General features: G+C 32.4%; 1 protein-coding gene across 1 annotated transcript; it reads right to left on the bottom strand.

The window, feature by feature from the left end:
- Positions 1–2,016: 2,016 nt before the first annotated feature.
- LOC112714533 (glutaredoxin-C9) lies at positions 2,017–2,409 on the bottom strand. The gene has a single exon (XM_025766149.3). It carries the CDS (start codon positions 2,407–2,409, stop codon positions 2,017–2,019), a length of 393 nt encoding a protein of 130 aa, XP_025621934.1.
- Positions 2,410–16,577: the final 14,168 nt, after the last annotated feature.

Genomic DNA, 16,577 nt, shown 5'->3' with positions numbered 1-16,577 from the left:
CCAAGTGCCAGGACAAGTCAAATACCTGATCGTGGGAATAGATTACTTCATAAAGTGGATAGAAGTAGAACCATTAGCCACCATCACCGCTCAAAGAAGTCGGAGGTTCCTCTACAAAAATATCATCACAAGATATGGGATACCTTATTCCATTACTACAGATAATGGAACCCAGTTCACCGACTCTACCTTTAGAAGCCTAGTAGCCAGTATGAAAATCAAACAACAGTTCACCTCGGTAGAACATCCGCAAGCCAATGGACAAGCCGAGGCAGCCAACAAAATCATACTAGCCAGACTGAAGAAAAGATTACAAGATGCAAAAGGAGCCTGGGTGTAGAGAGTGTTGTGAGGTGTAGTTAGATATTTGCTTTGAAAGAGTGTGGGTGTAAACTTGGTATTTAAGTGTGTCCATTGTGACCCACCTCTCTTTCCTGGGGACCCTTCCTAGTGCACGGTCTACAGTTGAGTTATACTATTCCAGTATACGGTTGCAACAATGTCAGGATATTCAAGTGCTGTGAAGCTTGAAATAGAAAATTTTGATGGAAGAATCAATTTTGGCTTGTGGCAAATACAAGTCAAGGATGTGTTGATACAATCAGGTTTGCACAAGGCGTTGAAGGAGAAGATCTCTGGTTGCTCTCTCTATGAGAGAAGATGATGTTCTCTAGAAGACAAGAAGTATCCTCATGGTATTACCGCACTGCCATGGATAAGGATGAGTTGTGGCAATCAGGTCCACAATTGCACACGGGCATTGGTTGGCGTTGAGATGCAAGGTGTGTGGCGGAGTTAGGTCGATGGCTGAAGAACTTCCAGGAAAAGCCAATTTGGAAGTTGCACCATGAATTTTCAGCAAGGTTTCGATCTGTACCAAGGCGAAATGCTTGGAGTGGTCTAATTCCAAGTGAGTATACTTTCATGGTGGAGTATGATAGTTCTCTGAACTATGATTGTCGGTATAGACAATGGCAGCAAAGAATTGTCGGTGTTGACAATGGAAGCTGAAGATGTGTGACTATTTCAATCAAGGTGGAGATTGTTAGGATTTGGTTGAATTAGTCCCACATTGCTTAGGATAGCAAATGGAGTGGGTGGCCTAGGCTATAAATATGAGGCTAAGTTCTCCATTTGTTTTTGCACCAGTCAGAAACACTTTAAGCTTGTATCTGATTTTTCTTTTCCTCTGTACTCTTTGATTAGAGAGTGTTGTGAGGTGTAGTTAGATATTTGCTTTGAAAGAGTGTGGGTGTACTGGGGTGCCGGTGAGAGAAAGAAGTCTATGTGTTGTAACAATTTTCACATAGTGATATTCTCTGGTTGTCATTTGACAACGGCCGTGGTTTTTTCTCCGGTAATTGGAGTTTCCACGTTAAATTCTTGTGTTGTGATTGTGTCTATTTTATTTCTCTGTCAAAGGTGTTTTCTCAAGGGGGAATTGTGTCTTATTCCCAACAAAAAGTAAAAGTATAGAATTTATATGTATAACATATTAACAATTAATCAACACATAAAACATATTTAGATCGATCAGTACTTGGAAATTGAAGAAAATAAAACCCAAGACATATAATTGAATAACAATTCTACTCCTTTTCAAACTCTATCTCACTTCACTTACTCACCTATTCTCAATCCAGATTTGTATATAAGGACGATTATTCAAAAAATTCAACCAAAATCCTTATATTAATGCCTTAATGCATTCAGTTGTTACCTGGGTTAACGTGAAACTCAAAGATCGAAACAAAAGGATTAAGAGTGTAATCCAACTTAAACAAGAGAAAATTAAACTAGTTTGTTGTCAAAAGAAACTTATGTATATAAAGTCCCTTATCTTGCTTGTCTAGCTACTTAAGAGATTGAAGAAAAGTAAAAGAAAGAAAAGAGGTAATTATTATGATAAGAGTGAGAAGAACTAATTAACAAAATTTTGGTACAATTAACTTAATTCCTCTCTTGATAAGAAGAAAAGTAGTAGTAATTATAGGAAAAGAAAGAGGAATTAGGTAGTCAAAGCCACAAAGCGCCAGCATCCTTTAGGATTGGAACCAATTCACCTGAGATATGAGTCGCCATCACTCTTTCCAACCCTCCAAACAACTTCCCTCCTACGAACACCGCCGGGAACTGCACCGTTGCAGCGCCCAGGTGTGCGGCGACGGCGGCCTCGTGGTGCTCGTCCACCTCGTAGACTGGAGGGTTGACTCCAAGGCCTTGTAACAACCTCTTGATGACGTGGCACATGCAGCATCCACGTCTCCCAATCACTATCACTGCGTTCTCCGAAACTAACTTTGCCACGCTGGCAGAATCCACACCTGCCCCCCGCACTGCGAGGGGAAGGTCACGTGAGTCACGTGTGTTCGCATGGATCCAGGTTCTATAAGGGATTGCTTGGTGCATCGTAGAGAGAAGGAGGTTCGTGAAGGAAGCGAAGGAGAAGGGGGTTGTAATGGAGGGTAGAGGTGGAAATATAAAGACAGTTTTGGTGTCTGGAGAGAGAAGAGACGACTCTAACGTCAACGGCGGTTATGCGCTCTATTGCGTCACAGCTACTGTGGGTGACGTTATGTTGCGTCACCAGCTGGTCAACACATTCCTGGAAGTTGCAATCGCTGACGTGTAACTAACATGGGAATTGCATTTCGGATATAATTATTCCTTCACACTGTAAATGACAAGTCTTTATTAGAAGCTAAACACAATGGATAAGAATTAAGATGAATGTAATCTACTAATCTTCATAGCATTGGATGTGTTGAGCTGGCTATATAGTATATATTTAATCCAATTCTATTGGAGCACATACTTTAATTTTATAAACAGTGACGGTGATTAGAATAAATACTGATGATTAATGTCAAAATTAAATATTAAAAAAGGAAATAAATTAAATTAAAAGCAATGATCATGCATATAGCGGGAGCAAGTCTAACATGGCCACACGGCCAGCGTAGTGACAAGTCAAGTCATGTCGTGTCCCACATAATGCCGAGGACGGTGCAACAAACGACACCGTTTAGTTGACGTTGATATCCACTGCCACGTGTTAGTGGTGGTGATGAGAAGAACCATCGTGGCCGTCCATTCATGCATGTTACAGAGCTGTCGTTTTTAGAAGCTGGGGGTAGTTCGTTTCGGTTCCACTACACGTTTTCATCGAGTCTGTTTATTTATGATCATTAAAAAAAAAACAATGAAATGATGTCACACGGGTGAAGAAGATAAGATTGATTACATTACCTATGAATTGATTAACACGTTATGGACCGTGTTAATCTAATCTAACCAGCAGGCCAAGGCACATGTCATTCTCCTTTGGACTGACGTATCAAGTTCATCAATGTTCCTCTAATTTTTGTCCCCCTCCACATATAACTACTACTATATGAGTATGTTAATCACTTGTGCTTGTCCATGCCCCACTATTTTTTATGATTTGAATTTCTTTTGTCTGTTGGGAATATGTGGTTGAGTCATATTAGTAATAAATCACATCACCAGACCCATAAGCCAAGAAAAAATTCTTACTGAAATCGTTTGCTTAGATTTTTAAACAATGTGTGTAAATAATACCAGGTTGTAGGTATATCATTTCAATCCATAAAAAGATATAAGGTAGATTTAATTCAACCCTTAGTGCAATGGAAAAGGTAAGGTAAACACGAAGCTAGTCAAATCTAATAAAATAGTAGTCTAAATTAATTAAGAAGTAACTAATTTTGAAATGCATGTTTCACGATATGTACTGTTAGGTAGCGTTTGTTTTGCTTAAGAGACTGAGATACAGTATCATGTTTGTTGGTTTAGAGACTGATACTAAAGTTTCTGTCCTCAAAATTTTAGTATTTCAGTGCCTCCAAAATATAGGGACACAGGGGGACTGATATTTTTAGAAACAAAGACTGAAACTTTAATAACATTTTATACCTAAAATACTTTCATTTTAATTAATTAATTCCAATTTTATCCTTTGTGTAAATTAAATTAGAATTTTATTATTGTTTCAATTTTTTCTCTCACTTGTCACCAAACAGAATACTAAAATTTATTTCAGTCTCTATCTCTTAGTCTCAGTCTCTCAATTTCAGTCTTTCAGTATCTGTCACTTCACCAAAGGCTACCTTAATAACTTCATTTTTCTACTTGCGACTTGCTCAAACACTTCCAGAACAACCGCAACTCACGGGTTCTCATTTGATTTCTTAATGTGACTGTTTCATTCGAGATGTATTCTTGCACCTAACATGTATTCCTTTTCTTTTCTATTTCACTATTGCAAAATCATTCTTGTTGTCTTGTAGTTATAAAATCTTTCATATAATCATCTTAATTATATTAACTATTTTTGTTAATATAGTGATAGTAAATAATTAAATAGTATAATTTTAATTAACTTGTCACCATGAAAAACCTTTTGACTAAATAATACGCCTTCGCTTTCATCGTAAACGTAGTGGATCAATAGCCCTACTATTGCGATAATATAGTTGATAAGTCCTTGCTTATTATTGCATTGCTAAGAATAACTATTCTATTAAAATTATTGTTATTAGGCAATCATTATCTTTTTTTATTCTAACTATTCGGCAGGAAGAAAAAGAGTGCAAACAAATAGAAGAAAAGTCGTCGCTTCTCATTTTGTCGTCACTTCCTTTCATCACTCACTACTCATCACCTGGACATATATGCCATTATCATGCCCCATGTGACACTAATATAAAATCATTTACTCACCCAAGCTATTCTAACTATTTTGGTTTTATTAGGATGTTATGTATATTATTTTTGGTGCACACACTATGGTGTATAAATTTATTTATTTATTTTATCTATATTTTTTTATATGTTTTTCATTTTTATAATATAAAAAATACACAAAAATGACACAAACATCATTTTCTATGTATTAAATAACTATACAAAATTAAAAATCATTCTAATTCTTCTTTGTTCACAAATTTTGACTTTTTCACAACGTTTTGGATAGTTGATATAATCAGCACACAATATGAACCAATGAATGGAACACACATTACCTTCCACATTTTACATACGTCATTTAATTGAAGGTCAATGACGTACCCAGTGACGAAATCCTCCGGATATATTATTTTACTATATCCTGGTTGATAACACGTCACCCTAGAATCAATGATGTTAATTATCAACAATAATCCTTTGCCTTACAAGTTTTTCTTTCCATAATTATATATCGGAATATGGAGGGTAAATGATGTGATTAAATAAAGAAAAAAGCACAAATTGATATCTGATTTTTTGATATATGGATATTTAAATTTTTGAAAATTTAAAAATATATTTAAGTTTTTTATTTTTTTAAAATTTGGACATATCGATCTTTAGGTTTAATTTATCTTATTTTAAAAATTTATTCACGTGTGCATCTGTATCAACCAGGTTAGTACAACGAGTATCACGCTCGATTTTTTTATTGGGTCTGACAGATCCAAGTGAACATAAGTGATCGATATGTCCAGATTTTATAAAGGTTAGAGATTTAAATGTATTTTCAAATCCTCGATAACTTAAATGTCTATGGATCAAAAGATCAATAATTTATTTGTCTTTTTCTCATAAATAAAATAGGACTTTAAATTATACAAATACAATATTTGACATTTTATTATATTCTGGTTCTCTTTGATATTTATATAAATTGCATTGATTTAGCCTGTTTAAAAAGGAGATTGAGATTAAAAGACAGAAATTGAATTAAGTTTTGGTGTAAAATGTGCTAAATTAAGTTATGCTTTAATATATTTAAGATAAATATGAAAATTGACAAATAAATTTAGAATTTAAAAAGTTAAATGAGAGTATTACTAAAAAGAAATGCTATAAAAATTTCAGTTTCCATCTCAAACATTTCAATTTCACGTGTCCCCACTTTTTAAAGGTAACGAAGGAATTGCAATTTTGTGTTCGGAGCTAAAATTTTAGTTCAATCTCTAATCACCAAACAAAATACTCAATTTCAATTTTTCAGTATTAATCTTAGTCTCAAAAAACAAACACAGCCATAGTGTTTTTATCTATTTTAACATAAACCACAATAAGGGTAGCGATTTATATATATTATCTATAACAATATATAACGGCAAAACTAGTTTTGATGTCCAAATTTTTTTTCTACTTTTATCCTTCCTAATAACCTACCTCATTATATGTTAGTTATTCCCCGTTATAGAACTCTCACTATTTCATCTTCATTCACGGTCTTTCTATAATTATCTCTTTTTTTTCTTATTCTCTCTCACTTCACAACTGTTACTGCATAATAGAAAAACACTTCCTTAGTTTCTCATCCATGTTTTCATATATCCTTCTCATTTCACCTAAATATAAAGTAAAACTAATATAATTTGCTTTTCGTCGTTAAATAAAAGTGTACAACTATTTTTATATGTTTGTTTTGATTAATTACAGTTGATAATATACCAATGAAGACCGACTTGGCAAAACTATGTTAGGTGACGAAGACAAAACATGAGCGAAGAACAGAGGACAACACCTCGTCAGAAAGCATGTCAGTGAAAGCATTAGACGAGAAAAACAACTAATATGACAACACCATTAGAAGATATCACAAATATACCCGCTCATCAATACTCAGTACTCTAAGTTATACTTCCTATTAATAAATTTATATTGTTAGTTTATCAATTTAATATGAATTATTTTCTATAATGTATCTATGTTACTGTACTCTTAGTATCATTTATATATAATTTATCTCATGAATATATTCTTAAATTAACAAATTATATTATTTTTATGCTAATAATAAATTTGGTAAATATTCAGATACTCATAATAATAGTGGAGTTAGTTCAAGTAACATAACAAATAGTCTAAATATGGGTAGAAATTTTATATATTTATTTAATTAATAATAATATATTTTTTTCTTAGGTTTTGATGTCCAAATTTAAGTTCTCATATTGTTCTTAACGAGAGAGGTTTATCATTTTAAAAAAAATTCATGTACGATAGTTATTTACTTTAAATAAAAAATTTTCACTTATTTTAAACCGCAACTTCATTAAAAATTTTCTATTGGATATAAATTATTATTATAGATTTTTAAAGTATAAAAGTAAAATAATTTAATAGTGCAATATTTTTTTTAAAATTATATAGAATAATTTTTGTACCAATATATAATGATTCATTTTGCATATAATATTCATTCATCTAAGTACCTTACTAAAATTATATTTAAGTACTTTTTTTCATATAACCATTTTATATTTTGGAATTTAAAACTTTGTATTTTTATTTTTATTTAAGATTTATTTTTATGTTTTATTTTAGTTCTGTTAATAAAAAAGTATTAATGTTAGTTTTAATTTTTAATTTTTAGAATAAAAAAGAGATGAAACTTTTTTATAAATTAGATGATTGAAAAATTACTTATTAAAGAAGAAGTTAAATCTATTTCTTGACTATAAGGATACATATAATTTATTCTTGAATATAATCAAAATAAATATAAATTTATTTAATTTTTTAAAATTTACATTAATTATTAAAATCATAATATAATGGATGTACTCTTATGAAAAAAATGAAAATGACTTCATAGCTATTTTTTTCTGAAAAAAAAAATGACTCAATAACTATAAAATCTAATTTAAACAATTATAAATAAATAAAATAAGTAATAAAAAATAGACGTAAAATTTAACTTTTTTAGTATTTAGTACAAAAATAAATATAATAAAATAATTTATTATTCTCATACGTAATGAAATAAAATTTAACATTATCCTTTTTTTAAAGTCATTTATTTTTTTAATTTTTATCCTTATTTTTGTGTTTTATCTTAATTTTGTTAAACCAAAATGTACTAAAATTAGTTAATTTTAATTTTTAATTTTTATCATAAATAAAAATATATGACTTTATATTCATTAGATAATAAAAAATACTCATAATAGAAAAAGTTAAATTTACTTATTTGTACATTTATAAGAATGTAGATGAATCACATAAGAGTTACGAGATTTTTTTTACTTTATTTTTGAAGTAATATTCGATTTTAAGTGTAGTAATTATGAACTAATATATAGTGGTAATTCATTGATTGCGATTGAAGAGAAGGGAGAAGGAGAATAAAAATAAAGAACAGAGGAGATAACAAGCCAATATAAGAGTGACAATGAACCAATGATAGATATGTGGATAGATAATGGTAAAAAAAAGAATAATAAAATAAAAATTAAAAATTTTAAAAGAATAATAAAACTAAAAATAATTTAAAATATTGAATATAAAATTATAAAAAATAATTTTTTTTAGCCATTAAAATTATGCAAGATAAATAGTGATTTAAATATAAATTTTTATATCTACTTCAAATTAAATAAAATTGAAAAATAAATAAATTTACAAATATTTAAAAAAATTTATCTTTATTATTATACACAATAACAACATAATGATTTTAGTATTATACCTAAATTAATTCAAATTTAATTATTCTATACAAAATTTTTGAATGCTTGATATCTTAAATTTTTTTTAAATAATAAAATATGACTTAACAAGCAAGTATGAAAAATAAGTATCTATATAATAGTTATACATCAAGATATCTAAATCAAATAAGAAAATAATTCTTTTAACAAATCTTTAACAACTCAAAAGTTAACACAATGAATAGTTATGGATTAAAGTAATAAATAAAAATGAGAGTTGCGATGATGGCATAGTGGTAATTGATTGCAGTTGACATTAATAGAAGAAGAAAACAAAGAAGGGGAATAAAACAAGACAACATAATAGTGACGGCGAGACAATAATAATTATACATGTAAAAAGAGTGATAAGAGAAAATGATAGTGAATAGTATGATGAGATGATATAATCAAAATAAAAATTAATAATTTTTAACTAATAATAAAATTAAAAATAATTAAAGATGTTCAATATAAGATTAAAGAAATAATTTTTTACCTATTAAAATTATGCATAAAGATAAAGAGTGTTTTAAATATAAATTTTTAAATTTACTTCAAATTAAATAGGATTGAAAAAATAAATAAATTTAATATATAAATAACTAATTTATAAATAATATTAGTAAATCTTTATCTTGATTTTATCACACATAATAACAACATAATTATATTTTTTTACTTTTTTATTCAAAATTTATTTATTTTATACTTCCTACATATATTAAGTAATTTAAAATATATTTTTTTAATAATTTATTTTTTTAACTCAAAAGAAAAGCGACTGAACAAGTATGATAGTGCCTGTTGAGCCGCTAATAGTTTTAAATCATAAACCGCTACTAGAGGCAGCAGTTTATGAAAGACAAAATTTGACCATAAAATTCTATAGGTTGTTGCGGTTTCTGAGGTAAGAACCGTGACCCATAAACCACTATAAATCACCGCGGTTTATGCACGAATTTTCAAAAAATAAACTTAGAGAGTTTTTACGAGAGAATTACGAGAATCACATAAGAATTGGGTCATGATAAAAGAGAAAGATCGTTATACCGACTTAATGATATTATCCACATTGTTCGGTCTATCAATCAAGAGGTTAGTGCATACTTTTCTTTTTTTTTTGTTTGATTAAAAAAAAGTAACTTTATTTATTAGTAGATTTGTAGTAATAATAACAAAGTTCATGATATTTTGTTAGATATGCTAGTTTTGTTGGCTATTAGTGATTTTGTTAAGTAGTATGTGTAGATTATTGATGTTGTATTTGATAATATATTATTTTAAAAACTTTTAATGATGAGTATATGACATTATAATTAAGGTCAACTTGTTACTTTGTGATCCAACTGACTAGATATATATACATTGTTGGGAAGCAACATAACATGTCTCTTCCCAATCGAGTTATCCCCTACTTGGAGAGTGTCAGGTTGTACCACCTGGCAAGGTTGAACAACTATTAGTTCACATTGGATGAGTCTTTTGTTAGTGCATTCATTGAGAGATGGCATATTGGGACGCACATTTTTCATATGTCATTCGAAAGGTGCACGATAAGACTGCAATGCTTCTTGCCATGGTAGACTGCACATCGAGAATTCGTCGCACCAACTCTCCATAAGACTCCTTCAAATTTTCAAAGATCTGTGCTATTGTATTTTACTTTGTGAGCCAAATCTTTCTGTAACTAAATCTGAAAGACTGAAACCATAACTTGCCTATGTTGCTTGCTGCAAAACCTTTATTGTACTGCATCATTCGTCCTGACTAACAAAAAGAGAAAAGCACATCTCATATGATAATCAAACTGCATGTGATCGCTTGATATCCATTATATCTCCTAACCTCCCAAGTACTCTATCTCTGCCAAAATGAGATCTGTATCAACCAATTGCAACCTCTTCCAAATTTTTAGTACTTTCTGACTCCAACACTATATACTCTACTCTAAAACAGGTTCAATAATGCTTGACATAAAATATAACTTTCACTTTATTCTGGGATGACTGTCTAATCAAAAATTCTATTGGAGTGTTTGTATTGTGCAATTTCTGGCCACAAAAAACAGAAGAGTCTAATTATTGCAACATCCATCCAAGTTTAGGGCGAAAAAATGTGGCTGGTATTGCTGTGTGCCAGATTTTGATGGACAAGTTGTGTATGTGAATAGCTTCTTCAATCCTTATCATTGTCCCCAACTATCTCGACTAATTTCTCCTCTGAATCATTATCTCACAATGCATTTTCAACCCAATCTAGTTCTCCGTCCTTCTTACCAATAACAATCGTGTGAGAATTACCAATCATCGCAACCGCTAGCTCGCTGAAGGAATGATCATCTCCGTTAACATATGCATCCTAATCAACACAGTCATACGGTTTAAAGCAACCGCAAAATATGGGGATGCAACCAATGCTGCAGCTGGTACAACCATAAGCATCGAACTAGAAGCTCTCTCCTCTAAGCCAATCAATTGAGGATTTAAAGCTAATCCTCTTGAACTAGCAACAACATCCTCCAACTTTGTAAATAACTTATGGATTCTCATCTCGAAAAAAATTTTCTGACAATGAAAATGTACTTGCAGATTTTCATCGGATCCTAGGACAAACAAGTCGTACTTCACACCGCTTTATAAATGGCAACGAAAATCTTGTAAAATAATTTTTTCATCTTCTTGATTCTATACATCTAAGGTTTCTGTAATATACTAGTTTGAACATCTACAAAACTATTTGATGAACGGAGAAAAACACTCAAAAGCTCTTTGTTTGTAAACTTTGTACTCTGTCTTTGGCTCTACCTAATCTTTCTTGTGTAGTGCACAAGAGTTAAGAAACTACTATGACTAGGTGTTGTATTTATTTACTCTATATCACAATAACCTTCAATCAGTATTTACAAAACAATTAACGTTCATAAACCGCCAAAACTAAGAGGGAAATTAGGTTTAGAGAATAAACTACCACTGTCACGATTTATGGGTTTATTTTTCTTCCTCAAAAACAGTTATCACTGTGCAGCTTACGCTTGGTTATTCTCTTTTCATAACCCGATATAAATTGTAGCAGTTTATATTTTACATGATGGTGCATATAAGCAGTGATTATCTAAGGTAGATTACATGTAAAATCCTAAAATTCTACAACTAATCATAATTTACATAAAATTGGATGAAGACTTTACTATAACAAAATGTCAAATATTGTATTTGTGTAATTTAAAATTTTATTTTATTTAGTCTTGACAGTTATCTTAATATCGTTCTTTCTCTTTTTCGGTGTTGCATTCCCCACCTCGTTTACTGTTTTGTGCTCTGATTCGCCGTGGCATCCTCTCATTGTGTCATTTCGAAAGAAGTCATCGTCCTATTATTTAGACTTTTTACATAAAATCTTGCTATTTTGTATAAAATGGATACTTACAATTCTATTCTTATATAAATTAGTGATTAATCAAAATTATTGGAGAGATGAAAAATAAAGTTTTCACTGAAAATAGAATCTTATAAAGAATGAGAATAAAAAGCAATATTTTCTCATAGCAAAAACTGAAAATAGAAACAAAAAACAAATCTAAGAATAAAAATAGAGAATAAAAAGATATTTTTTGCGTCCACCTTACTCCATTGCCATCCGTAGATTAAATGGAACATGAAATATAAAATACAAGTTGTGTGACATCTTTTTCCATCGATATATGATGTGTAAATATTTGTGATTGCTTAAATAAATATATCAATGTTGAATGGCGAATGCTGAATTAGAATAAAGAAGTTTATATTTTATAAATACAATGATGTATATGTGCCTTCAAATTTCGTACGAGAGATATATATGTAACAATGGTTATCGGGTTGAGATGCTATATTCCATTCTCGTTTGATTGATAATTTTCTACAATTTTCTTTTCATTTTGTTTTAGTCCTATAATCCTATCTAAGTATATATACTTTTAATTGTCATGATTCAATGAATATAGTTAAGTAAACGACTTACCAAAGTCCATGTGAAAAATGAGTGGCAGCTTGAGGAAAATACAAAAATATTATATACATATAAAAAATTAATAATTGAATTAATTATGATATAATTTTATTTATATAAATAATATATAATTTAATTATTTTTTATATATATTTTATATTAAAAATTTGGTAATTGATTTTGGTGAATATCTATTATAATTGCCTAAAATAATACGCAAGAACGCAACATTTTAAGCATCCATATATAAAGTGTGATTTTCGTTTATGAAATCTCGTCACTATACGTAGCAAAAGATTTTTTATGCCTAATTTCCTTTATTTTCTAACATGTGTTTCAACACTTGCAACTTTCATTTTTCAGCATTTGTGCATTGTTTGACAGCACCGAGAACGATAACTACTTTAAATATGGAAAATTTAAACTTCTCCACTCACTAACCTTCAATAAAATATTTTTAAAATGGTGCAGCTATCAGATTTTATAATTGTGAAAATTCTTTTTTATTAGGAACTGCTGTTTTATAAATTTTCTTATAATCCTATCTAATATATAATATAATTTATTTAAATTAGCATTTTATCGAATATTCCATCCGCCAAGCACTCAAGCCACAACATTTTTAGATATCGATGTATATGTTTATATAATGTAAAGCTACAAAATTAACTATAATTTAGTGATTAAGAGTTGTGTGTAAGCAATTTTGATCGTCTGATAATCCTAGTGATTATGAAAATGTTAAAATATGACATATACTTTTTCATTTTCTTTTACCATAACCAAAAATTAAAAAGTGATATATTTTTTTATGTTAGTAAATAATGATGATATATGATAAACTAATATCTAGTGTTTTTTATTTTTTTTGGGCTGGAAATTAACTTCTAGTCTTTTATCCAGTTTTTCAAGCGGGTCCAATGTTTGGGCCCTTCATCTGGTCCATTAAAGAATGACCCTTTTTTTCTTTTGGGCTAACTCATTAAAGTAAAAACTGAAACAATACAACCATATTATGGTAGCTATTGGGCCTCACAACATTCCTCTTATCATATTATGGTAATCCAACAATATTTTCTTAGAAGAATGTTATACCGTTGTCTTTAAAATTAAAAAAAAATGTCAATGAGCTATAGTTCAGACGGCATTTCGCCCCTTCTCTATCTCAAAAGTTTTGGGTTTGAGTCCTATCAGCTGCAACCGAGAAGAAAAAAATTGAAAAATATATGAAAAATGTGTGGGTGTGTATTGTGTACCTAGGATTGGGGGTTGTCCAATCCATTGGGGTACTTAGAATGTTATACATATCACTATATCATATGTTATACGTATCACTATATCGTGGCTGTTCAGCCGCTTTTCTATTGAATTAGAAAAAAAATTATATTATTATTATGTGTAACAAAATTAAGATAAAAATTTACTTACATTATTTATAAATTAGTTATTTATATATTAAATTTATTTGTTTTTTCAATCATATTTAATTTGAAATAAATAAAAAAATTTATATTCATATTCAAAACACTTTTTTTTATAGATAATTCTAATAGATAAAAAAATTATTTTGTTATCTTATATTGAACCTTGTTCATACCCTGACCCAATAGTAAATGCCCAGGTCCAAACAAAAGGCCTAATCCCACGGATTGAGTCTCACCCGGCACCGACCTTCGTCTTACGAAGTCGGCACTCACCACGACCTGTTCTAAAGAAGTCGGGAACGAGGGTTAGCTGGCAGATAAGCACTCATTCAGATGGGTAACTGCCCCTAAAATCTCTCTAACCACTTCCAGTATCCATATCTTAACCTCCCCAAGATAAAGGGACAGTTAACACCCTAAAAAATGGCACTACTCCAACAGTGGTTATTGGTTCACCACTATAAATACACTGACATTCCTCAGGTATCTCTAAGTCCCAATACTCTCTAAACCTGCTTAACCCCATGCTGACTTAGGCATCGGAGTGTCTTTGCAGGTACCACCCCCCATTCTTTCATATACACAACTCGGAGGCGGCTCCCAGACGTAAACCAAGTCGTAGACCACACTCCTCCAACGCTTGGGCCTCACAAACAAGCCCAATCACCATCCGATTCTAGGTAAGCCCCGGAACATTGGCGCCGTTGTCGGGGACCCGAGAGATCAACCAGTGATGGCGGACAGATCTCCCGAAGAGGGTCATGTGGAATCAGATTCTGAACAAGAGAATCTGGACACCGGAAACAATGACGCAGACTTGACCCTTCACCAGGAAACCAACGATCAGCACAAAGAAGGTACCTCCGGAGTCAAAAATCCGAAGGCAAATTCTTCAGAAGGGTGCGACTCGGAGAAAGATGGACCATCCCACGCAACTGAACTCATGGGATTAGTCCACATCCACCAAAGTTGCTTGGAACAGTTAGAACAGAAACGGGAGCGACAAAGGGAGACTGAGAAGAACCTAAAAGAGGAGATGGAACGACGAAAATAGTTAGAAAGAAAACTCTTGAAGTTGGAATCCTCCCTCAAAGGCCGGAACTCCCGCGACGAACGAGAAGAGCCGCCCATAGGAGGGGAGGATCCTTTCAGCGAGGACATCATGAGGGCAAAAGTTTCGAGGAACTTCAAAAGCCCCGATATGGACCTCTATGACGGAACCACGGATCCAAAGCATCACTTAAGCAATTTCAAAAGTCGGATGTACCTGGCTGATGCTTCCGACGCTACGCGATGCAAAGCTTTCCCGACTACCCTATCGAAAGCAGCGATGAAGTGGTTCGACAGCCTCCCTCCGAGGTCGGTCACCAGTTTTGAAGACCTCTCAAGGAAGTTTTTGATGAGGTTCTCTATCTAGAAAGACAAAGTGAAACATGTGCCAAGCCTCCTGGGAATAAAATAGGAGGTCGGAGAATCCTTACGAGCCTATATGGAAAGGTTCAACAAAGTATGTTTAGAGATCCAAGACCTGCCCACCGAGGCAGTCATAATGGGGTTAGTCAATGGGCTTAGAGAAGGTCCCTTTTCACAGTCCATATCCAAAAGACACCCCATCTCTTTAAGTGATGTACAGGAAAGAGCTGAAAGGTACATCAACATGGAGGAGAATGCTAAGCTGAGAGATCCGAGTTGGCGACCCGGACACCTTCCCTCAACAAAAGAGAGGGAGAGGGAGCCCAGGAAAAAGGAAGAACTCGGCCTCGATAGACCAAGGAAATATCACTCTTATACTCCTCTAAAGGTTTCTATAGTGGATGTATACAGAGAAATTTGCAATACTGAAAGGCTGCCACCTCCCAGACCTATTAAACATAAAAAAGGGGGAGCCACAGCGACTACTACGAGTACCATAAAATATATTGTCACTCCACAAATGACTGTTACGACCTTAAAAATGTGATAGAAAAGCTGGCTAGAGAAGGTCGGCTTGACAGATATCTCATAGAAAGGTCGGACAGTCATAGGAAGAGAAAGTGAGACGATATGGATAGAAGAGACCCACCACCGCAGACTCCGGAGAGACATATCCATATGATCTCAGGAGGGTTCGTGGGAGGGGGACTCACCAAATTCTCTCGTAAAAGGCATCTCAAGAGAGTCTACCAGGACGGAGGAGAATCATCCGACCTCCCTACCATTTCATTCACAAAAGAAGATGGGCAAGGAATAATCCCTGGACAAGATGATCCAGTGGTAATAACTATGATCCTAGCAAATGCCCATCTCTACAGAACCCTATTAGACCAAGGAAGCTCAGCGGACATCCTTTTTAAGCCCGCTTTTGACAAACTAGGGTTGGAGGAGAAAGAATTAAGAGCTTACCCCGACACCTTATACGGATTAGGCGACACGCCAATAAAGCCACTGGAATTTTTGCCCCTCCACACCACTTTTGGAAAAGGGGAAAAATCAAAAACTCTGAGTGTAGACTTCATAGTCATCGATGTAGGGTCAGCATATAATGCTTTAATCGGCAGAGCTACCCTTAATCGACTCGGAGCGGTGGTATCCACTCCCTACCTTTGTATGAAATTTCCGACCCCAGTGGGGATAGCAACGGTAAGGGGAGATCAGAAATTGGCAAGGAAATGCTACAATGAAAGCCTAAACCTGA

Source organism: Arachis hypogaea, chromosome 10 (genome assembly GCF_003086295.3).
Source record: "Arachis hypogaea cultivar Tifrunner chromosome 10, arahy.Tifrunner.gnm2.J5K5, whole genome shotgun sequence".
Lineage (NCBI taxonomy): Eukaryota > Viridiplantae > Streptophyta > Magnoliopsida > Fabales > Fabaceae > Arachis > Arachis hypogaea.
The sequence above is the reverse complement of the archived record's forward strand: the minus strand, read 5'-3'. Positions and strand labels throughout refer to the sequence as shown.